The sequence below is a fragment of the Vigna unguiculata genome, chromosome 7 (genome assembly GCF_037176805.1).
Source record: "Vigna unguiculata cultivar grain cowpea cultivar isolate G323 ecotype 2 chromosome 7, ASM3717680v1, whole genome shotgun sequence".
In the NCBI taxonomy this organism is placed as follows: Eukaryota; Viridiplantae; Streptophyta; class Magnoliopsida; order Fabales; family Fabaceae; genus Vigna; species Vigna unguiculata.
In genome coordinates this window covers 46,798,706-46,824,276 of record NC_140798.1, presented here as the reverse complement: position 1 = coordinate 46,824,276, position 25,571 = coordinate 46,798,706, and the positions used below count along the sequence as shown (strand labels likewise).

The following is a 25,571-nucleotide window of genomic DNA, read 5'->3' as shown; positions in this document are numbered from 1 at the left end:
GATCAAATGATATATTATAACTTTTAATAGTGTATAAAAAAAGATTTATTAGAATTTAAAAGATTGAAGTAAACAAACATTTAAAATATATTTTAATTTGAATATTTGTTTTTCTTTTATATTTTTTAAAAAATATTTTTAAATTTTATCAATTATGTTTCATTAATATTTGCAAATTTAATAATTGTTTTAGCTCTCATGAAATTTTATTTGGTATTATTATATAAAATGTAAAAAATTATAATTTATTTTAAAGTATTTGATATGGAAGAAACAATCATCATTCTAATATTGAATATTTGATAATATTATGTTTCCTTTATCATAAAATTTTTATTATTTTATAAAAATTAATTAAAATTAATATTGAAGTAGTAAGAAAATGGGTATGGGTATGGGTACGAGATTATACCCGTTACCCGGTGGGGATGGAGATGGGTCAAAAGTTTAATACCCGTTGGGTTTGGGTGTGGGGATGGGGATCAATATTTTTTACGGGGATGGGTATGGGATAGCGAAACCCGTGCCCGCCCCGCCCCGTTGCCATCCCTAAGTGCCACGTGTCACTATTGGATTTGAAAAGTCTCAATGTAATCCCTGTATTTATTATTTTGTTTCAATTTGATCCCAACTTTTTTAAAATTGAATCATTTTCATACCTATATCAAATTTAATTTTTATATAAATTTTAAAATGGTATTTTTATTATATTTAATATTTTAAACAAAATTAAGTTTATTTAAATGTATATTTTGTACTGATATTTATTTAAATTTTGTTTGAAATATTTATATACCTATAATTTATAGATAAATGTTAGAATTGTTATAATAATTTTTCAAAATTTTATATTTAAATTTATAAAATTTTTATTTTTAAAGCAACTCTAACATTTTATATTGCTATAAAATTTCTAATATAATTTTATATGGATTTAAAAAATATAAATTTCTAATATAAATTTATATTGGTATAAAATTTAATTTATAAAAATAAAAGTCACTAACATTAAAATTAGTATTTAATTAAAATTTTAACTTTTTCTAATTCAAATTAAAAAAAAAAAGAAAGAGAAACTACAAATTTTAAGATCAATGATGAAGATAAATACAGTCTACACTGGAATGGAATTAATTTACTTTTTCAAACCAATATATTTTTTATTCAGTTTTATTTTTTTACTGACCTAAACTTTCAAAATAGGCGACGATAAAAAAAAGAAAACTGTAAAACATAATATGTCATCTATCTTTCATTATATTTTGAAGACAATTCACTGAAGTAAAGTAAATTTGAACAGTACAAGTAAAGTACATTACTTGATCCAAACGCAGTGGTAAGAGAAGAAATAAAAAAGTTTGAAAACTTCACAACGAAAAGGTCATCAACTAAGAATTGTATGAGATAAACTGAGTCAAAACAAGAAGTGGAAGATGAGATATTTAAAAAGAGTAATTGTTGACTAGTTTTGTGCAGAGAATGGTTTGCGGCACAATCAAGTGAAGAAAAAAATATGTATAGATGGAACAGCACCAGCTAAAGCCTGTCTCATAAAGATGAAATCAAAACAAGAAACCAAATTGATTTGTAATAAAAAGGAATCTTAAATATAATTCCATTTACAAGGCGAAATTTGTCTACACTTATAATATATTTGTTTTTTTATTTAATGTGCAATTTTTAACACACTCTATTTTTATTATTTCGAGTTTGAGACCAAACATTAATCGATATTTTGACAACTATCTGATAATAGATGATACAATAGACTTAACAAATAACAAATCTTGTTATGATTAACCAAAATTTTGATACTATTATGTTAAAATGTATATTTTAAGCCTTATAATCTTATAAAAATTGTCACCGTCAAAAGTTTGTGCAGATCTGGTAGCAAAAACGGTTCAAGCATATTTGTTGATGGTGTATCAAATTTTTGTTCTAGAGCATGTCTTTTGTGAAGGGATGATATGTTGATTCTCAAATTGATTGTTTACCAAAGTTTCACATCGAGTAATAGGAAGAAGAAAACAATAAAAAATAAAAAAAAGTACTATAAAAATCCAGAGTTATTTTTTAAGTTGTCCTCACAATTCCATATGTCTTTTATGAGAGACTTAGGTAGTTGTGTATCATTCAAATATTTTCAGTTTTGTCCATAAAAAATTGAATGAATATTTTCAATTTTTTTCCGAAAAATTACATTTGTATACTTATATATATATATATATATATATATATATATATATATATATATATATATATATATATATTAAGTATTTGTGAATGTAGATACTGAACAACGTTAACGTTAATGGATCACAGTGTGAAACCATCATGCAGGTTATTCTAGACTGATAGATACAACTGAATTTGAAAACTTCAAGTCCCCACAATCATCAACAGCCGGCAGAGTTGATATTCCCATGCAATTAATCTTGGAAATTCAATGTTGTGTTATGATTATTACTGGTCAAAAATGAAGATTTTATAAGGGTGCAGTTCTTCTTAAACCGTCTCTGAAAGCATTAAAAAACGGCTAATTATGTAAGAAAAGAAAATGGCTGGTGAATGATACATCACTGAAAGCTCTATTTTGGAGCAGTTCCATGTGGTTTGTGAAGGAAATCATGGGGTATATTTTAAATATTTTTGGCAATGCTATTAGGTTGTTGCAAGGTTCAAGGTACAAAAATGTGGCCATAAACTTGTGTTAGAATTGTCAAATTACTGTGACATGGATAATGACACGACGTGAAAACGATGATCGTCGTAGATGCGAGGAAGAATGTGATTATAAAATTCGTCCCATTTGAATTCACTGCATTCTTTTTTCCAGAATCTCCGATAATTGATTTTGTTAGAAGTGAATTTTAAGTTTAATTTAACTTGTTTTGATATATTTAATAAGTCTTACATCGTCTAAGAGTCGAGGTTAAACGAAATTTAAATATTCTTACATCTTTTTATCTTTCGAAACGTCTTTCAAAGATAAAATCGTGACAGAGTTCAAACACTCCAAAGCATATAATATCTTGAAAACGTGATCGTCATTCCTAATAATAGTTCTGCTAGACAACAAGTCTTATTTATAATCGATGTGAAACTTTCAACCATTTTATCTATCAATTTGGGTGCAGCTGATAACTGTGAGACAGATAGAACTGATGATAATCATTGTTAACTCAACTTCAAATTTCGGGTAGACTTAAACAAAACTAGAATTTCCGCGTGATTAATTAAATTAATTAAACCAGTGGTTACGTCAACATTGTCGCGAGACATATAGCAAAGTTTCTAACTTTAGTTTCTTTTAAAGGAAATTTTAAGTATAAGTCTTGTAAAGAAATAATAAGTGATTAAATTACATAGTTAGTTAACCGTTTTAATAAACATAAGTAAACAGGACAATATCTGTTATGATAAGAATATTTATTTGACTGGTCTATTGCAACAAACAAAGTTCTAACTTAAGAATAAATAATAGAGGGAATTTTGGAATGGATTTTGATTATCTCTTTTTTATTTATTTGAACTAAAAACTTATTATTAATTTTATTTCTATATTAAATTTTTGTTTTATCTTTATATTAAATAAATATGAAATTTTTGTGTCATCTTTTCACTAAATTAATCGGTATACACGTGTGTTTTTACGTGGGTATTCATGTATTTATGATCGTAAATATTAATTAAATAATTATTTTATAAGAATAAAAAATCATTTAAAAAAATATAATATTATCGAATATTTAATATAAAATATTATTTTGATCATGTTACATAATAATATAATAAAAATCAAATAATTATAAAATTGGATAAAAATTATTAGACGTGTGTCTTATAAATAATTTATAAAATTAAGGACTAAATAAAAATAATAATATAAATTTGTTAAATTATCTAATAAGTTAAAAAGGTTTTAATAATTTAAAAATCATGAAATGGGAACAAAAATAATATTAGGACCCACCTATTCATTTTGTCTTTATACTTAATTTAAAGTATTCTATATTACTCGTACCATATTTGTATAGAGTAAATTTAACATTTTCTATCGAAATTGGAATAATTTTGAATAATTCTTACAAACAATAATTTACTCATCATAATATAAGGTAGAAAAAGAGCTTGGACTAAGTATAAAATTTTAGATGTTTTGTAAATGATTGTGATTTTACACTTTATTTTTAACTATTTTTTCAATGATTGTGATTTTACGATTATTTAAACCAACAAAGCATACTCACTATAATAGTTTAAAACAATTAATTAATAGTTATTAAACAAAATAGTTTTTTTTTAAAGAAATCCATGCCTATGTGAATTTTATAACATAATCAAACTATATCTATTATGAAAATATATAAATACATATATAAAAGTAAAATACCAAACCCACTTATATTGTTCTACATGAATACAAGTTAAAGAAGCTAACATAACAATAAAAAAATTTTGTTAAAAAAAACATGAGAAAATTTGAACTCTACATAAAAAATGCAAGTATTGGCTCCATCTCTATCTAAGATTATAAATAATCTTTTGTTGATCTAGAAAAATCATGACATACTGAAAAATAACTACTCTCTAATCAAGCAAGCCCCAAAACATAAAAATGATCACATAAACTCAATATAAATAGAAGTTTGTATTTTTTAAAAAATTGAAAAATTATTCACATATTTACCCTTATTTTTTCTAAAAATATCATCACATAAACTAGGATAACCCCTAACTACACCATTAATATTCACCTTGAACCAACTAACATATAAAATTTGTCATCATCTTACTATTTTTACCATTCAAAAAAATCATTTATTTAAATTGAATAATTTTATAAACTAAAATAGTTATATTTTTTTTGAGTGATTATTTATGGGTTAAATATGTTTTTGGTCCCTTAAGTTTCAGTGAAACTTGAAATCAATCCCTTATCGAAAATTTTGACCAATTTATTCATCTGTCTTTAAAAACGCGTGAATTTAGTCATTTTAATCAAATTTTGCTAAGTTTATTTGAAGTTCAAATGTTTTTTAGGATAATATTTGACTTAGCATTTTAAGCAAAAATGAGTTAAACGATGTAATCAATTCAAATACTATCATGAAATGCGCTTAAAACGTTAGATAAACTTAACAAAATATGGTTAAAAGGACTAAATCCATATATTTTTAAAGATAGATGACTAAATTGATAAAATTTTTTGAAAAGGAACCAATTCCAAATTTTAATGAAACTTGAGGGATCAAAAACATATTTAACCCATTATTTATTTAAATTCAACTGTTTTTAAAATTAAATTAATTACTTACAGTAAAACAAAAAAGAAAGAATACATATATGTAATTAATGTGGTTTTACTAATATATATATATATATATATATAATATTTACATTTGTATTAGTACTAATATATATATTTTACCGGTACACATCAATATAATTATATAAATAAAATTTATAAATAATATTAATAAGAGTATAATATAAATAAGTGCATGAAAAATAATGGACAATGTGGTAATTAAATTTAAATCTTGTTTAAAAATTAATTAATTCATATAATGTATTTTATTATGTTTATGGAAGGTATGTAATTTTGTTAAAGTGAAATGTTACAATGGAAGTTTTTTTGGTGGGTATGTAACTAGGAATTAGAGTTGGAATTGTGGGCCGTTGATGGAGTAGATTTGAAAAAAATATAATAATGGAGATGTGTGCTTACGAAATATGGGGTGTCATTAATAATGGAATGAACTCTCTTCCTGGGCATAAATCAAGTAACAATCTTTATTCTTCTCTTATCTTTATAATTCTTCTGCTTCACAAGTTTCTATATCCAATATATTAAAGAAGTTTTATATATATATATATATATATATATATATATATATATATATATATATATATATATATATCATAAATAAATGTTTTTGTTATACATATATATATTTTTTCAATTCCATCTTTCAATAATTAACCGTTTACAAAGTTTACTTTAAGTGATTTTCTTTTTTAAATTTCACTTTTTAAAGTTTTCTTCTTTTTTAAATTTAATTATCATTTTTAGTAAAATAATATTTACAAATAAATAAAATTTATCTAAAATAAATTTATAATATTATATTTATATTTATATTTATAATTATAATTTTATTATTTTATATTATATAAAAAAAGTAAACAATACACGTCCACATATTTGATATATAATTATTCAAATTAAAAAAAATACGTGGCCTAGAAAGAAAAAATCACACGATAAAACTCGTTTATAAGAATCCAAGTTTACAGGGTTGTTTTCTATAATTATTGGAATAGTTGAGGATACATAAAATCAAGGTGCATTTTGTTAATATATATATATATATATATATATATATATATATATATATATATATATTATACAAATCAGAAATGTAGATTTAAATTATTATATTTTATTTAATTTTCATTCATTTTTATTTTTTAGTTTTAATATATATTGATTAGAAGGAAAAATACATAAAATGAGTACACAAATAAAATTAATCGAATTGATTATTTTTATTTAAATGCAACTTAACAATGGAAGATTAAGTATATTTTGATTAATAGTTTAATTTTATTCATAAACATATTGTATACTTTTATATTTTATGGATTATTATTTTAAAAAGTAATAAATCAATTCCACTAGAATGAACTTTGTTTATATATGGTATGACATTAGATTAACATTTAAGGTTAAATGAATTAAGCCATATACTACAGAGGTTGTTAAATTAAGAATATCTAATCCATAACTCAACTACCATTTAAAATTTAGAAGGTTTTATACGACGTTGCAAGCGAATATAATAAAAAACAAATAAACACATAAAAACAAATATAATATTTATCAAATTACTGATTTATATGTGAAATAATATCAATTACAAACAAATCAAATGCTGCAAACATTTGTTTGAGAAAAAAATGCAACTAAAATAAAAAATACTTTGTGACAGCACAATTGTAATTAAAAAAAAAATTGAAAGTACCAATATAATTAAGATCTTATCAAACCTAATCACAAATCAATTATGGTGTCACTTTTAAATAAAAATTCAAAATTTGAATATAAAAATGCAATATTGATCACAGGCCTAAACATTACCATTAAGGCCCAATCGGTTCCCAAAAGTGAAAAAAAATTTAGTTACAGAGAACAGAACACGCGACTATGGCATAACATAAAACGTTGAGGTTGTCTTCTCCCTCTTCTCTCTGTGCTAAACAAACACCAACCTCAGTTACGGTTAATCGAACCGTTTGATCAGTTGAGGTCATGGCGTTGTGGCACCGAATCGGAAAGGCGAAGCTCAGAACCCTCTGCACCCAACTCCAACGATCTTACATTCATCTTCACCGTGCTTCTGCCCCCAAACCCTGCCATATGGACATTCCACGGCCGAATTCCGTGTTTCATGCCAGACCCACCAGCGTTTTCAGTACCGTGAGGTTCTTCGCTGCCCCTGTTCAGGTTGTTCACACTTTCATTGGCCGAGACTGCCAAAGTTGCTGTCTTTGCTCTGTATTTGGAACTGGGTTGCTCTGTGATGGATCATTTTACCCTTTTGTACCCTTTTGAATTTGATTATATTTTGTGGGATTTCAGTTTCAGGTAAAGAACAGGAACGAGGAGGAGGATCCAAGTGAGCGACGGATGAATGAGAAAATCAAAGCTCCTTATGTCAGGCTTGTTGTGGATGATGGTAAACCTATTGCCCATTTGAATTGATGCTGGTTTGGTTGTTTACTTTGTAATGTTTTAAGAGTAAATATAACATGAAATGTTAGTATACATGATTTTTACACTGTCCTTGAATCATCTGTAGTAATGTTTACTCTTATTCTCTCCATTAGTAAACCGTGGAGTTGCTGTGATGGAAAATTGCTAGAAGTTAAAGCTACCTAGTTATTTTTCTGATAAATATATTACAGTTGTGCATCATAATGAGATAGCTGTTCTCTCCTGCTTAAACTAGTGCTACCAATATAAACTGCAACTGAGCCTAGATTCTTGTTTGGGCTTAAGCTCTACTTGAAGTACTGAAATAAACATAAATGCAAATTTGAACTATATTATTATTATTTAATACATGGGGCTTGTAGTATCAGCTTTATGTGTTATTTACTGTACGAGTTTCCAATTAAATTTATGAGTTCACGCAGGCCATCATTCAATAGTACCAAGGCTTGAAGCATTGGAACGTGCCAAGGCGCTTAAACTTGATTTAGTTGAGGTAAATGATTTTTTTTGTCCTTTCCCTTGTTAATTTGAATGATACTTCCTTTCCCTTGTTAATTTGAATGATACTTTATATTTTTATATTGTAGTTATTAAGAATTTTTTCAAGAGATACCTGCAAAATATAGTTGAGTTAAAGTAGATAACAAAATTTCATGAAAAATCATCATTTACGGAAGGATTTATTTATTTATTTTTGCATCCTTGTAATCTTTTAAGTCATTCTGTTATGATGGATCTGGACTTTATCATTGTAAGATCTAGCCTTAAGTTGGGGCAGAAACAAACACGTGTGTGTCTAACATTATGTAGTCATTGATTCCATCATCATGAACAGCACATCCTTAAAAACAGGGATATTTTGTGACTAGTGGTAGATAACCTATATACTCATGTATCAAATTTGTCAATCCATAAAGCATTACAATTTGCATATGAATTCGCATGAAGAAGGTTGGGAGGTTGGGCTAAGCACACAGGAATTTTCCCTTTTGACATTTATTATATGAGAATTTGGTTATGTGACAGGTTGATAAAAGTGCTCATCCTCCTGTCTGCAAAATTATGGACTACCACAAGGAAATGTATAAGCGACATGAATGGGAAAAGGACCGTGCTAAAAGCAAGGTACAATGTAGTATGGATGTTGCTTTTAAAGTTTCTTTGTTGTCATTGTTGATATATATATTTTGTCATACTCATTTTAATTTGATAGTGGAATGTTCATACATAGGAGTCTCTGCTAGCAAAGAAGTGCGACTGCATGAGCGTTTAACCTGTTAGAATAAATGTGCCATATTATATGTCCAACGTGTTGGCAATATTATTGGATATGAGTAGATAAAGGTCAGGTCAGGTGGAATTTAAATGGGGATTATGGGTATGAAAAGCTCCTAAATCACTACATACTGTTCAAATTACTAGCATATATTTATTTGTCATCTTTCTATGTCAAGATCAACTTGTTAAGAATTTGACTCTGCTAGGTCTAGGCCTTTATAATATGTATAGGTAAAAGAATCAGATTACTTGCTGCATATAGACCAGATATTGTAACATCTAACTGAAATCCAAATTCTTCAGAGACTTATTGGTAAAACAAAGGCCGCAAGAGTGTTTTTTCATGCAACAAAATGAATAAATTGAGTGAAATGTGCGCTTTCCTCTCAGTATTCCAAATACTAATTATGATGCAGACAGCTTTCTTTTAGCAATGGTTTAAAAATGAAACCATATATAATACTAGGAACTAAAGGTGGATCTTTACATTGTCAGATCCGAAGCAAAATTACAATTTTGTGTATGTACTCTTAAAAGTAAAAACATATTTCATAAATAATCGGTGCTTTACTTGTTAATTACTTATAGTAATTATTTGGTGCAACGGTAATTAGTGCTGGCTTAAACCCAATAGAAGTGATTGCTTGACATTTAATGGGAGCAACTGAGCAAGAGATTTTTCATGGTTTATTGATTGGTAGAATAAATGCAGTTAGGTTATCGCCTTTTGATCTGGAGGTCACAGGTTAAGTTCTGGAAACAGACTCTTTGCTACATTAATCCTCCCAAAACCTCTCTAGAGGGGGGAGTTTTGTGCCTGAGTTGCTCTTATGTAGTCATTATTCTATTATGGCATGTTTAGTGACTTGTGAAAGACAAATGTGTAGTTATATTATTAGATGTAATATTCTTATTTTTAATCAGTTTTCTGACAAATGCAGGCTGACACGACAATACGAAAGGATGTTAAAGAAGTGCGATTTTCTGAAAAAATTGTAAGCCTTTTCTATTTCCTTTTATTTTTCTATATCCTTTAAATGTTTTAGCAAACTTATTACTTATAAAAATTATCTACTGCTATAAATTAAGTCTAGTAGCATGTTTGTTCTAGAATTATTTACTAGGTCTCTAATTGTGAGCTGGAAGCCCTTGTTTGTTCTGGCAATACAAAATCAGATTTTCACATTTTTTAATTAAAAGCACATGTCCCGTTATAAATCCATGGAACAGATTAACACATCTCAATTATGTTCTTTAGAATTAATTTTACCTTATTTTAAAACAAACCTTAGCCAGGGCAACAAATGTTTTGGTCCAACCTTTTGGTATTGATGTTTGAAATGCAATTGAACTGAAATGCATGCTTTATCAGCTTGGCTAAATCTTATTCAATTTCAGCTCCTCTGTACTTGTTTTCTACGAACTAGGCCATGGCTTTTAGCATCTAAGTCATACAAGTGCCTGGTGAAGGCAATTAATTAGCCATTCAAGTTTCAATTTGTATGGAGAAATGTTGAACCTGCAAGATGTCTTTACAGTTGTATATATGTGTGTGTATTGTGGCTAACTATGGTGTCTGACTTCTGAGTGAGAGTCATCTTTTACTAACTCATTCTGGAAAAGGAAAATTTTGGTGGATTGAAATTTCTTCTGTTGATGTTTTCAGGAAGCAAAGGACCTGAAGAACAAAGCAGATATGGTTAGAAAGTTAATGGAGAAGGGTTATCGAGTGAAGGTACTCTCTACTGTTTGGTTTTGAATTAGATTTCTATATTGTCTCTACAGTATTCAAAGAACAATGTTGTAATTGTAAGTTAAATATTAAAATATTAATATTCTTTTATGGGATTAATTTTTGCACGTATATTGTTGTCATTTCTAATCAATTAATTTCTTTAAAGTACTATTACTACTTTATTACTAAAAATATATGACACAGGTTATGCAATACATGTATTATATTAAAAGGAAAATATACATTTAAATATATATTAAATGTTAACTTCAGAGTGAAAATTTAAATATAGCTTTAGGTGATATTGGTGCAGTAGAAAAAAATGACAAACTAGGAGTATAATGGCAAAGTTGAACTACTTATCATAAAATTAAAAAAAAATAGAGAACTGACGAAGCAAAACCAACAATTGACATATTAGGATGCAAAAGGGGGTGATGACATATTTGTTAATCATATATTTCAGAAAATCACATAGCTTAACAGTATAGCATATTGTAATATTTATTTAAAAAAAAAACATAATGGATACTGATAGGGGACGAAATCCTTCCTGTTTCTAAACGGATGTATGAGTTACTGTGTATCATGTACTGAGTTGGTGACTGATTTCTCAGAAATATGACTGTTTTTTGTCTATTTAAAACAGTGCAAGGTATCATCAAGCAAAGAAAATCTGGACTTGACAGCATTATTTTCTCCTTTCATTGCTCTGGTATGATGATGATTCTTACTTTGTTCTGGTTTTTTTCTGCCTGAACTATATCTAATGTTTTTTTCTTTTATACCTTTTCTCTACAAACCCTTCATTCTACATGTTAAAATTTATTTGCAGCTGGAAGATGTGTGCGTTGTGGAAAGTGGACCATTTATGGCAAAAAAAGATGCATATATGATCGTCAGACACATTAAGTTTGGGGCTGCGAAGAAAAGTGGGAAAAAATTTCATAATGCAGCAAATACTGTGACTCAGGAAGGTAATACAGAGACTTCAACAGCCAATCCTAGTGATTCTGTTGAATATGAGAGTCATGCAGAATCTAGATTTGAAACGGAGGAAGACCCCTCTGATGCTGCAGAATCACCCTTTCTGTCAAGAAGTAATGATCCAGTATCTCCTCCTGTGTCTGAAAACAGGTATAGGAGAACTAATCCTCAAGGTGAAAACAACGTCCAATCTAAGGCACAAGTGCCTCCTGCTGAGACTGAAAATAGGTACAAAAGAGTAGAGCCAAGAAACAGATTCCAGCAAACCTCAAATAATCCAGGTATGAACAACTACCAAGGTCCTGGAACAAGAGACACATTCAGGCCACCGCCGCCGCTGCCGAATTGGAATCGGCCAAGGCAAGCGCCGGGGAATGTTAATGTTGATACCAGAATAGAAAATAACAGGCAAGCTTTCACTCCTCCTGGATCAAGACACTCAATGCCTTCCCGTGAGAATAATATCCACAATCATCCTTCAAATGCTTCTAATACCCCTAGACCTGGTTATGGCAATTTTAGAGGTCCAAATGGGGGTGTCCCCAATCATGCTGGTGCTCCCAATACCTCAAGACCCAGTTATGGCAATTTCAGTGCTTCAAATGATGGCATCCCCAAGCATCCCAATGCTCATAATTCTCCAAAGACCTTCTAGTTATGGCATTTTTAGTCCTCCAAAATGCCCTCAAACACAAGGTGTATCAAAGTCAATAGCATTTAACAAATAAGGGATGTTAGCAACTCAAATAGAGGATGGTTGTATCAAAGTTGACCTACATAGGATGGTTCATATATTTGAAGTACAAATCTGGTGCAGTGACACATTACATTACACTCTTTAGAAAATGAGGTGATGGGTGAAATTATTCCCCACAAAGTGCTTGCAGCTGTATTTTATTTACCTTAGATGACCCATGAGAAGGTTTGTCTGGTGGGAATTTTGCATCATCTGATATTGGTAGTTTTAGAATGGAAGAACAATTTTGGATTGTTTATTTATCTAACGGTAGAGACGTGGAATTTTTTAACTATCCACTCACCACTGGAAGTTTTGATCTGTTTGTTTAATAATCATTCATTCCTACGAATAAAGTTATTAACATTGTAATACTTATTTTAATGTTATATCTGTGGTGATTTTTAATTGATTAATAATTTAACAAACTTTATGTTAAGAGAATATGAAAATTAATCTCAGTATCTTCTCAGCAATATTTTTATTGTATAAATTGTAGTCCCATCAATTTAGATAAATAATTCTCTAAAACTTCAAATTAATCATGAGGATTTGGTGGATATGTTTTCGAATATCAACAAAAAAGTGTGAAGATTTGTCTATAAAAATGTTTCTATTTTTTCATTACTAGTTTCAAAAGTATTGAATCATTTTAGCTTTATTTTCGACAGGAATTTATGAAGATTTTCGAAATAATTATAAATGCACGAAATTAAATTTCTAGTACCAGGGATGGTAACGGGGCGGGCACGGGTTTCGCTATTTCACATCCATTTCCGTAAAAAAAAATGCATCTTTTGTCTCATTTCCACCGGGTAACGGGTATAATCTCGTACTCATATCCATTTTTTTACTAATTCAATATTAATTTTAATTAATTTTTATAAAAAAAAAATTATGGTAAAGGAAACATAATATTATCAAATATTCAATATTAGAAGGATGATTGTTTCTTCGATATCAAATACTTTAACATAAATTATAATTGTTTAAATTTTAGATTATAATACCAAATAAAATTTCATGAGAACCAAAACAATTATTAAATTTGCAAATATTAATGAAACATAGTTGATAAAATTTTAAAAATATTTTTTAAAAAATATAAAAGAAAAAAAATATTCAAATTAAAATATATTTTAAATGTTTGTTTACTGCAATCTTTTAAATTCTAATGAATCTTTTCTTTATACATTAATCAAAGTTATAATGCATCATTTGATCAAAATGATACAAAGAACAAATAATACTCATAATAAAAGTTTAAAATAAATTATAATTGTTTACATTCTAGATTATAATACTAAATAAAATTTCATGAGAACCAACACATTTATTAAATTTACAAACATTAATGAAACGTAGTTGATAAAATTTAAAAATATTTTTTTTAAATATAAAAGGAAAACAAATATTCAAATTAAAAAAAAATTAAATGTTTGTTTACTTCAATCTTTTAAATTTTAATGAATCTTTTTTTTATACACTAATAAAAGTTATAATACATCATTTGATCAAAATGATAACAAATAATAATCATAATAAAAGTTTAAAATAAATTATAATTGTTTACATTTTAGATTATAATACCAAATAAAATTTCATGAGAACCAACACATTTATTAAATTTGCAAACATTAATGAAACCTAGTTGATAAAATTTAAAAATATTTTTTTAAAATATAAAAGGAAAACAAATATTCAAATTAAAATATATTTTAAATGTTTATGTTACTTTAATCTTTTTAATTCTAATGAATCACCTTTTTATACATTAATAAAGGATATAATACATTACTTGATCAAAATGATACAAAAAACAAATAATAGTCATATTAATAAAATTTTAACATAGATCTTGTATCTTTTGAATTTCAATTATTTTGGATAGTGATAAAAAAATATTCATGACAATTACATTGAATTTTTATATTGTAGAAAATAAAAATTATTTATATAATTATAGTGAAAAAATTACAATATGATTGATAATGAGTAGAAAATAAAAAATAATTAGATAAAATATATCGAAATAGTATTCTACATAATGAAAATAAACAACAAATAAAAATATTAAAAAATTAACAAATGTTTACAAAAAATTTGAGAGACCATTGAAAGAAATCGCACAAAGAAAAACAAATAAATAATTAAGGGTATGATAAGTTGAAAAATATCTCAAATATCTAAGAAAACTTTTCAAATATAAATATAGATACTCAATGGTTGATAAATAACAAAAATTGTTTTAGCGAAATAAAAGAGTTTTTCAAATGAAACAAAAACTAATAATAATAAGTAAAGTTTTTTTTTATATCACCTAGTAAATTGAGAGTATTAAACATTCTCATGTGAAAGAAGAATATATAATAAATAAAAATAATAAAAAATAATAAAAATATTCAAATGTGAGACATAAAAAAATTTTAATTGACATACATTTTTTTAACATAATTACATAAAAGTTATGATAAGTGTAAGTTGAAAAATATAATTGAGATGCGAATGAGTTTTATGAGAAACCAAATAATTAGAAGAAATAAAAAATAATATATATATATATATGTGGTTACTTAATTAATTATGAATATTCTAATAATTTAAACGGGGACGAGTATTATGACGGGGATATATACATTTCCATACCCAATTGAAAAAGTTGAGGATTCTCTATACCCATACTCAGTCAATGCGGGGATTCCCGTCAAAACGAGAACGGATTCGAACAATACCCACGGAGACGAATTTATTTGTCATGTCTATATATAACCCCATTACAAGATTTGCATGATAGTTAAATAAATTTTAACCAATTATAGAATTTATTTGTTATCTTGTGAAATACCATAAAAAGTAGGGATTGAGTGAGTAGTGGAAAGGGGAGTGTGAGAAGTAATTCCCCTGTTGGGCTTCAGGAAGTGGGAGCTGACCTGGACTGGGTTTCCAAAAGCCCTATTTTTTAACGGCTCAAACTCCGTCCATATTAGACGTTAATGAGAATAATAATAAATAGTTAATTAAAATTAGCAGAAAATAATAGTACTAATTGCTGCGTATTATGCAGCCTAAGTATAACTGTAAAACTGCATATTCCACCCCACATTTTTGATTCTGTTTTGAAGAGAGAACGAGGGAAGGTTTTGAGTTTGATATTGGCAAATGATAAAGCGCAGCAACTAGAGACCTATTGAAGAGTGTTTGCGTGCGTTCTCTTCTGCTGTGTTCGAAGTTCAGTTTTCAGATTTCGCCACGCAAACCCTAACGCTTCGAACTTGCAATTGCTTCGCTCAATAGGGTTATTTATTATTATTAATCTTATTTTCTTATCATTCGCTTTTCCAATTAGGTTCCCATTCAGTTGTTATGCATTCCCACCAATGATTCCACACCATTAATTTAATTAGTTTTGCAGATTTTGACCAAAACGAGCTGTGTAATACACTGGTGGAATTTGATAAGTAGAGTTACGATGGATTTTGACGAGTATGAGTATTTAGAGAAAGCAGTTGAAAATGCTGAAGTTAAGAAGGAGAAGCATAGGGCTAATGGTAGTGATAGAAGTGTGAAGTCTGAAGAGAGAGGGCATGGTCGGAGTTCTAAGCATAAGAGTGGTGAGAAGGATGACGAAGACGTTGAACTCCATGCCAGGCATTCAAAATCTGGAGAGGATTCCCGCCATTATGAGAGGAAGAGAGAAAGAAGCTCCTCTCGTCACGGTTTGCAGTACAGAGATGGAGAAAAGGAGAAAGATCAGCACAGAAGCTCTGGGGGCAGTAGGGATAGGAAGAGGGATAGGGACAGAGACCACGAGAATAATGATAGGAAGAGAGGTAGGGAGAGAGAGAGAGATCGCGAGCGCGACCAAGAAAGGGATAGAAGGGACCGAGGAAGTGAGAGTGAGCAGGAACACCGCAGCAGAAGTAGATCCGAAAGGCATCGGAGTGATCTGGATGACAGAGACAGAGAAACAATTCTTGATAAAGACAGAGAAATAAGCCGGGATAAGGATTTCGGAGACAGAGAAAGGGCGAGGGAAACAAGGGAACGGGTTAGAGAAAGCAGGTATTCTTTCACGTTAAAGTTTTATTAATTTTAGCTGCTGTGGTAGATTATCCATAATTTTGTCTGTGATTGTTATCTAGCTACCCTAGATTTTTGTTTCCTATTGACTTCCTACATCCATTGTGAACAGGGATTATGTATATAATGATTTATTTTCTGCTTCATCTCATCTAGAGAGTTAACCTCCTCTGTCTGACGGGCATGCTGTGTGATATATACGTAAACAGTATTCCCATTTTCCCTTTAGCAGAGCATTGGACATGAAAAGGATGCACAAATATCACTGACTTGAAAGCCACTTAATTAATGATGACCAGAGTATGTTTGGACAAACATTTTCATAAGGACTCCTAGGAGAGAAAAATATGAAGAAAAAAATAAAATTGACTTCTCTGAGTTAAATTAACCTATGTACAAGGTAAAAATAAGAGTTTGGAGATGTTACACGAAAGAGTTTGTATATAGCTTATGCATGGACTAATTTTAACTTAAGGAGAAATCAATTTCATTTTTCTCTCCTAGAAATCCTTGTGGAGAAGCTCGTCATCCAAATAGATCCTAAAATTCCTTTGGCTTTCTGTATAAAATCCTCTATTGTAGATAGTTGTATGCAATCTTGAAACTCCTTCACCTTCGTCATATTCGTTGTCGAAATGTGATTCCTAAATTTCATGTCTGTAAATGTGACATGAACAATTTGTAGGTAGGGGACTATGTTTAATATCAATATGGGATAAGTTATTCTTTTAATCTGAAATTTTAGATATGTTGCGAAGTAGTAGATATAGAAACAGTAACATTTTCCACTTCTGCTTTTAATCCGTTAATTCCCGTATACTCTGTGTACATGCTCAGGTACTACTATATAGAACACAGACACACTTCTTTAATATAGCTTAAACTTTTAGGTAGATTGTTAATTCAATTTAGGATTGTAATTTACTTGACTAAATGATTTGGAGTTTGATCCTCATGGTCATTGGTGCATAGTTCTAGGACAGCCCCATTCGTGGCCTTGAAATTTATCTATAATTGATTTTAATGTCTGGGAACAGAATACAATATACAAGTTGTTTCTGCGCCCTAGATTAATCATAATAAGCTTTCCAGGTCCACTTGCTTGTTAACGTATTCTTTCATTTACTTCCTTTCTTCTATTTCATTTATTTTATCATATTCAGAATCCTTATTGTCAATGATATAGTTATGCTTACAGTAATAGCTTTGTTGAGTCATTGATTAGATTTAGTATGGTGAATTTAATAGGCTGAGGCAATGGTGCCAAGATCAAGACCTTGGTATTTGGGTGAATCTTATTATTTAATTTTTAGTTTGTGTTGAACCCATTTTATGCACTTTAAGTTATGCAAATTCATATATATTATCATATGTAGTATAGTTCTGTTAATCTTAGGTGATCAGAAATGTGTTATCCTCTTGGCTATGAAGTTTAATCACCTACTCGTTTTTATAAATGGTGTTTATTCTTTGTCCTGCTTTACCTGACATCATTGTTCTTTGCATTTGGTGCTCATGAGTTTGTCTTTGTTTGTGAACTAGGTTATTCTCTTGTCTCTCATCTCTATTTTGAGGATCGTTGTAGGTTTGTTTTACTGTTTGCATTGATTATAATATCTAATCTGGATTTGAGAATGGTGGTTTTTTAATTGCATATAGTTAGTTGTTCTGTTTAACAGCATTATAGCTTCTGAATATTGAATGTTAGTTTCTAGGAACACGTGGATATGGTATAAAGGTCATCAAATGATCTTTGCCGAGGTACTGGAGCCTTAGGTCATTGGTTTCAAAAGTTTCTCCACCTCCCAGAATCTATTTGAAAGTATGCATTGTAACCATTCATTGTTTGAATGGTCGTTGTAGTGGTGGCGGTGATGCCATGCTGTTTATAATCCTTCCCTCTTGAAATTAGTTGCTTAATTGCATTTATTCTGTTGCAGAAATGCTGGTGATGGAGTAATGGGCAATGCTTAAGAGAAGCAATTCATCTTCTGATGCCTGTGGACAAAACCAATGTTCATTTGGCTACATGTTGATCACAGTTTTTGTCACTGCATGTAATAGATTGGTGTCAATGTGATTAATTTGGGAAATATTAGATTTAGAAAGTTCTGCATTTCATAGCTTTTCAATTTTGTTATATCAATTCGTTCATGGGGTTTTTGAGTGAATGAAGTCCACTAAAAAAATGCTCTAGCCTTAAACATCAGATAAAGTCCCAAGAACTAGTTTAAAATCTACCATCAGATAGAGTCCAGCAATTCTGTTGTTCATGTCCAGAACTGGGTGCTCCATTGCAACATTAATTTTTTTGTTCACATCACTGGCACCTTGCTTTGATCAATGTGATTAAAGGCCTTTATGTTTTATATTATTGGATTCTATCGATTTACCGATTGCATGGGTAGGATGGGTTTTTTATGTACTATGCTGTCCTGTTGCTGTTGATTCTTTCCTTCTGTTTAATCACATCACTAGTCATGTCCTATATAAAACTAGATTTTGTGTATTATGAAGGTTGCATTCACTTTATGCTTATGGTTCTCTTACTCGGTATATATAAGCTTTTAACAGGTTTCAACTTAATGCAATTAGGTCCCTCACACTCTCGTACTGCCATCAATCCAAGTTGGTGATGCTGTTTCAATATAAGATTTTGTTTTATTTATAGAAGGTACAAAATCTCGTGTTAATAGCAATTGGATGACATTCATTCCCCTTTAATTACCGTTTCCATCAATCCACGGGTTTGATTCTTTTTTAGTTCAAGAAGTAAAGTCATAAATTAAAACCTGTTACCTGGGGATTTCATGTTAACTTAATTTAGTTCCCTGCAGGCCTGTGTTCACGTGGGGGCTTTATACATGTAAAGACCATTTGCTGCCATGTTGCGAATTTAAGGAACATGAAAATTTTGTGTTGGGAAATATGGTTTATGCAGTAGTTTGTTAAATATATGTTATCATTATTTTCAAATCTGAACTGCTATAAAGAGATTGCATGCATCCCAACAACTTGGGCTATAATTTTGTCCTTTTATCATATTGTAGGCGACATAAAGAGAAAAAGGAAGAAGCTACACAACCTGATGCTGATCCTGAAAGAGATCAAAGAACTGTGTTCGCCTATCAGGTATTCCAAATATAGCTGGAAGGCAATCACATGATCTGTTTCTAATACTTCATTAATTGCCAGATCTAATCTTCAAAACATTTTCACAGATTTCTCTGAAAGCTGATGAAAGAGATGTATACGAGTTCTTCTCAAGGGCTGGCAAGGTCATACTATATTTCACTTTGTTTGCTAACAACAAAATTGCTTTCCTATGCTACTGTAGCTGGGTTTGATTTGTAGTTTAATACATGAGAGTGAACTCTGGAACAATTATTGAAAAACTGTTTGTTTTCTTTTGACATTTTTATTGTAATAGATCCTTGTCTCCCTTAAATAATGTAAGAGAACAAACAAGAGATTGCCAGATGAAATAAATCTCAGAGGCATGTAATGCATTTCTCTGACAGTTTCAGAAGCAAATCTATTCTTCTTAATGACATAAATTTGTTTTAATTCCTTGATAGTGTAATGAATTATGCACATCAATAAATCCTATGGTACCTCATGTTAAGAAAATGTAAACTGCAATATGCATGTCAAATTACGTTCGAATGATGTGTCACCTTATTACTTACAGATAGTGTATATAGTTTTGCATTGTTAGCTGTACCAGATTTAAATTTGTACCTTTTTGATGTGTGTCTTATTTTTCCCTCCCCGTCCTTCCCTTTTTCTTTATACTTTGCAAAAAGTTGGAGTTTTTCGACATATATTTCATTGACATATCTAGTTTACTATTTCAAGGTACGAGATGTTCGTTTGATTATGGACCGCAATTCAAGGCGTTCTAAGGGTGTTGGGTAAGCACAAGACAACCGTGATCTGAACTAAATTAACTTTGTACCTCTTAGTTATGTATGAAAAAAGCAACATCAAATGGAAGGAGAGTTAACAATTGCACCTAATCTTTGATTTGTTCGAGTTTGTACAACTTAGAATTGGTCTAAATTATTTTTTTATGAATTCTGTGAACATTAACTTAGGATTTAACAAATATATGACCTGATATTTTTGTGAAGAAATCAGACGTGAGTATTAGAGAATCTAACCTCGATTTTTCAGTCTTAGAGGGCTCCTAGTGTTGTGGACCGTGACAAATTTATGCCAAGATCCTATTAATTAGGGATATCTTTATTTTTATTTTATCAATTAGGAGAATTGTTAAGGATGTCTTTGTAGTCTTTTTAAGGACAGACTTGATTGAAAATTTGTGAGCGAGAATTTTACTTTTTCAGAAAAGCTTGTATTAGTAGTTTAGGAAGCGCTCTCATGGTTGAGTGTGCTTCTCACTTCCTGTAGGTCAGTAGAAGGAGTCTTTCGAGTCTACATCAGTGTTTTAATCTTTCACAAAGGTCCATAAGCAGTGATGGTATAAATTAACTCCTTTAATGTTCTTTCCTAATGTTCTCCTGCATATGTACGTATGCACGCATACATGTATGTGCGAAAGTATATCTGTGATAGAACTTGTTTGATCCAAAAAAGAATGATTTTTATTGATGAACCCTAGATCCTGAATGCCGAGCCACTGTGGTAGCAGCCTCGGACTAGGTTTAAACTCCCTCACTAATTCACACCTAACTGGCTATAAACAGCTATCTATCAATCTGATGCCTAAAGGTATAAATCTCTACCATGATAACAGTCCTTGTTATTTTCCGTTTTATGATGCATATAAAGACCAGGGTTTGTATTTACATTATAACGTGACCAGGTCAATAATTATAATCACTTTGTCAATTGTTGTATATATTTTAAGGTAGACGGTGTAAACCTCATCTTTTTTGGATTTGTATATGGCTGTGTAATGCTTTCTTTTATGCAGGTATATTGAGTTTTATGATGTCATGTCTGTTCCAATGGCAATTGCACTTTCAGGCCAACCTCTCCTTGGTCAACCAGTGATGGTGAAGCCGTCAGAAGCAGAAAAGAATTTGGTTCAGTCCACAACAGCTGTTGGTGGATCCACTGGACTTATAGGTCCTTATTCTGGGGGAGCAAGAAGGCTCTATGTTGGGAATCTGCATATCAGTATGAGTGAAGCTGATATTCGTAAGGTGATCACTTGTTTATTTTGTCCTTGGAAAATTATTGGTGCATTTTTGTGAATGAGTTTCTAGAACTGGTTGACTTAAAAGGGTCTTCAACTTATGATGCAATGCAATAGTTGAATGAGGTCACTCCCTTAACTGATAAATTATCTGCTCCTTTTCTTTTTCCCTTGCTTCTTCCTTTCCTAATGTTACATTTCTTTCTGATTACTTGAAAGTCAATATTTTTCTTTCGTTTGCGGTTTGATAAATAGTGCACATTCCAATCGATTGTATTATTCTTTTAAACTCCTTTGTTAAATTGTATAGGTATTTGAAGCATTTGGTCAGGTTGAGCTAGTCCAGCTGCCTCTCGATGAAAGTGGGCACTGCAAAGGTTTTGGCTTTGTACAGGTGAATTTTGTATCTAGTAGCAATAATTAGGCAATTGCTCACTCTACGTGGAAACTTTTATTGCATTTAAACCAAAATAGAACTTCCCTAGGGACCCACTGGAGTCATGATCTACTCATGAATGAAGTTGCTACTGGGTTCTGATGCTATCATACTACTGGCTTTACCATAATACTTTTAGCAAGCTGCACCTTTTCCAACTATGTAGGTTAACTAAACTGTTTACTGTAGTTTGCACGCCTTGAAGATGCCAGAAATGCTCAGAGCTTGAATGGTCAATTAGAGATTGGTGGTAGAACAATCAAGGTACTGTTGAATTGTTCATAAATTTAAGTTTGGTAGATCTTCTTTTACTAAAATTAGGCTTTATAATTTTGGGTCCTATTAAATTTTGTACAATGTGAATAGTTGAAAACTAGTTGAGTAGTCATGCATTCTGATTCTTGTTAAGTTTGCATCTTGATCTTGTGCTACGTCTAACTGAATGCATAGACTGTGTGTAGCAAACTAGTTGAGTAGTCATGCTTTCTGATTCTTGCAGTTAGGTTGCTGAACTGATGGAGTCTTGATTGAACCCTTATACCTTTTATATGCTAAGTTGCTATCCTTCGAAAGAATTTATTTTTCCAGTTAGTGAATCTTGGAGATTTTATTTTACTTAGGATGGGCAAAGTCTTGTAGTTTGTACTCATTTTTGTTACCTCGGGCTAGGGTAATGTATTATTGTACTAGAATAGTGCTAGAAGTAAAACAGGAACCGTAAGACCAAGGAATGTATATCTTTGGGGTTTTTGTTTTTCATTTGAACTTCACTTTATTTATCTGTATGTAAACTTTCAGTTGCTGTTACTGATCAATCTGGAATGAATTAGGTATCGGCTGTTACTGATCAAACTGGAATGCAAGAGGTTGGAGGAAATACTGGTGATTTTGATGATGATGATGAAGGAGGTGGCTTGGTAAGTTTCTGAAGAAAATTGGTTATGAACTATTGAAATTTTACTAAATTACGCATCCCCCTGATGTTTAGATTCCAACATGGAACTCCACCAAGCAGTCTAAGTTGAAGCAGTCACATCTCATAACAGATTAATCACATTCCAGTGGTGTGGTTATACTGTAATTGAATTTGAGTGCTCTATTATTTTGTGCTGGTGTAATCTAAACTTCATTTCAAATATATATAGGAACTTGAACGAGTATTCTGAGATTAGTACTTGGGAACTAGTGCTAGCTAAATACTTCACATGTTTTAAACCTGAAAGATTGGTGTTTCATGTTCTGAAATCTGAATATTGGAAGATTGGATTATTTTTGTTGTAGTGTTTTTTAATCTTAGTAACTGCGAAAATTATATTATCAAATGGTCTGCTGTAAGTGATTACTAGGTTTGAATTTAGACCCTGCTTCTTCAGCGGATTATATTAATATAGTGCTTTAAATTGAAGTATATCGAAATTTTCTTTTGCACCCGAAAGAAGTCTCCCTCCTCCTCTCCCTATTTCTTTTGACAAATACAGAATTACAATGATATTGATATTCAATAAACGACGATGGATGTGAATTATCTTCACCAAAATATTGATTTCTGTTTTGAAAATTTGTTGGTACTTTTTTTTTTTTAATTTTATTTGTTGATTAGAAGTCTCACTGTTTTAGCTGACCGTTCTGAAATTTTCAGTCCTTGAATGCATGTTCTCGAGCAATACTAATGCAGAAGTTGGATCGTAGTGGCACTGCATCAAGGTTTGTCCCCTGCCATTTTGGCTTTTCCCATGTGAAGATCAATATTAATAATCATTATCTCACTCGTGCATTTCTTGACAGCATGGTTGGTTCCCTGGGTAATTCTGTTGTCAACAACACAGGTCTTAATCTACCAGCAACAGGAAATATACTTGGAGCTGTGCCCGCGGGTTCTCCCCTTTCTTCTATTCCTGCAGTATCTGGGTTGGCAGGTGGAGGTCTCCAAATTCCCATGGCTACAATTCCTACTATTGATACAATCGGTGTTCCAAGTGAATGCTTAATGTTAAAGAACATGTTTGATCCCGAGGACGAGGTGGTTACATTGCACCTGTACTTTGTATTTTTGTTTCATATTTTTTTGTCTAATAATATACGGGCTTGATGTGCTGTAGACTGAACCAGATTTTGATTTGGATATTAAAGAAGATGTTGAAGCAGAATGCTCTAAGTTTGGGACGTTAAGACACATATATGTTGATAAGTGAGTAAACTAGTAATCATTGTGCTCATCTTTTAATTGTGAGACTACAAGTTTGTGGCGTTTTCATGTATTTATTATTTTAATGATCATCAGGAAGAGTGCTGGTTTTGTCTACTTACGTTTTGAAGAGACCCATTCTGCAATAAGTGCTCAGCGGTCCTTGCACGGACGATGGTTTGCTGGGAAGATGATCACTGCGAGCTTCATGGTACATTTCATCGCCTTTATTCCTCTATTTTATTTTTTGAATATCCGCAAAATTGATGAACATCTTAAATCCTGTTTATGCTGGCAGGTGCCTCAGTCATACGAGGATAAATTCCCAGACAGCAGATAAACTGATGAAATAATCATCTTCAGAATTATATAACAGCTTTTACTTGTCTTGGATTGGCTAAAAGGTGCTGTTTATAAAACTTGCATAATTTTTTGGGGTGTTGGTTTTCTATAAGAGTCTGTTACAGTATTACTGTTGTGGCTTGGCAGTGGTATTGATTGGAACAAGGGTTTTTTGATGCTACAAACATTGATGTAATTCTACTTCGGCTGATGCCAATCACAGTTTTGATGTATTCTCACTTTCTTTGTGGCATAAGCCTGAAAGGAACCCCCATAATCGGTTGGTCAACATGTTTCGGTCACTAGTACATTTTTGCTAACTACTGTCTATTTTTATTTTATATTTTTACTTCCTCTGTTTCCACTAAAAAAGAATCACAAGAGTAACAAAAAGTTTAATAAATATTTTAAAGCTAAGGAAATAACATATAAAAATGCGGTCCTAGTTTAAACAGAACTCGAACTCGAATTAAATGTCACAACTTATAATCAGTTGGTTGAACTCAGTAAATCCTCGGATGAAAAATTGTAACTACGTATTCATTAAATCTTGTTTTTAAAACTTAAAAATGAATACTATACAGTGTAAATTAAAATGAATACTGCAACATTAAAGCATGGAGTAAACAAGGGGTTTAATTAGAGTAGCGAGAGTAAGAAATAAGTTATGTGTGAATGTTATATGAAAAAGTATTTCAGGCAAGTGAGAAAATTTACTTACAAAACTCTGTTTTACTATTTTCATTTATAAATCATAGTAAATAAATATATGTAACTAATTAAAAATTAAGTGATATTTTTCTTGTCAAACAAGAATATCATATCAATCATTTATTCATTGATTC

General features: G+C 30.3%; 2 protein-coding genes across 10 annotated transcripts; both read left to right on the top strand.

Moving 5' to 3' along the window:
- The first annotated feature begins 7,195 nt into the window (after positions 1-7,195).
- Positions 7,196-12,879, top strand: LOC114192546 (translation initiation factor 3 (IF-3) family protein). The gene is made up of 8 exons (XM_028082298.2): positions 7,196-7,513; positions 7,649-7,745; positions 8,206-8,276; positions 8,810-8,908; positions 10,003-10,056; positions 10,728-10,796; positions 11,446-11,511; positions 11,632-12,879. Exons 1-8 carry the CDS (start codon positions 7,319-7,321, stop codon positions 12,436-12,438), a joined length of 1,458 nt encoding a protein of 485 aa, XP_027938099.2. The 5' UTR covers positions 7,196-7,318; the 3' UTR covers positions 12,439-12,879.
- Positions 12,880-15,574: 2,695 nt separating this feature from the next.
- On the top strand, positions 15,575-25,017 carry LOC114190128 (Splicing factor, CC1-like protein). 9 transcript variants are annotated; one of them, XM_028078909.2, is made up of 15 exons: positions 18,555-18,656; positions 19,195-19,273; positions 19,437-19,465; positions 19,650-19,731; positions 19,821-19,877; positions 20,458-20,513; positions 21,539-21,770; positions 22,074-22,157; positions 22,389-22,463; positions 23,030-23,116; positions 23,839-23,903; positions 23,985-24,219; positions 24,299-24,387; positions 24,481-24,595; positions 24,683-25,017. In XM_028078909.2, coding segments are annotated over exons 3-15 (1,221 nt in total). In that variant the 5' UTR covers positions 18,555-18,656; positions 19,195-19,273; positions 19,437-19,463; the 3' UTR covers positions 24,725-25,017. The 9 variants fall into 9 exon arrangements, 8 of the variants coding, with proteins under 8 accessions (XP_027934698.2, XP_027934699.2, XP_027934700.2 ...); XR_003605771.2 differs by lacking the exons at positions 18,555-18,656; positions 19,195-19,273; positions 19,437-19,465 and adding exons at positions 15,575-15,814; positions 15,932-16,581 and having other exon boundaries at positions 24,309-24,387; XM_028078897.2 differs by lacking the exons at positions 18,555-18,656; positions 19,195-19,273; positions 19,437-19,465 and adding exons at positions 15,576-15,814; positions 15,932-16,581.
- The last annotated feature ends 554 nt before the right edge of the window (positions 25,018-25,571 follow it).

Bases quoted from the DNA above. Each gene is read 5' to 3' on its own strand.
- LOC114192546 (XM_028082298.2), top strand. From the start codon at position 7,319: ATGGCGTTGTGGCACCGAATCGGAAAGGCGAAGCTCAGAACCCTCTGC. The intron at 7,746-8,205 runs GTAAACCTATTG...GAGTTCACGCAG, and splicing joins CAGGCTTGTTGTGGATGATG to GCCATCATTCAATAGTACCA. The intron at 11,512-11,631 runs GTATGATGATGA...ATTTATTTGCAG, and splicing joins TTTCTCCTTTCATTGCTCTG to CTGGAAGATGTGTGCGTTGT.
- LOC114190128 (XM_028078897.2), top strand. From the start codon at position 15,989: ATGGATTTTGACGAGTATGAGTATTTAGAGAAAGCAGTTGAAAATGCT. The intron at 23,117-23,838 runs GTAAGTTTCTGA...TGAAATTTTCAG, and splicing joins ATGATGAAGGAGGTGGCTTG to TCCTTGAATGCATGTTCTCG. The intron at 23,904-23,984 runs GTTTGTCCCCTG...ATTTCTTGACAG, and splicing joins CGTAGTGGCACTGCATCAAG to CATGGTTGGTTCCCTGGGTA.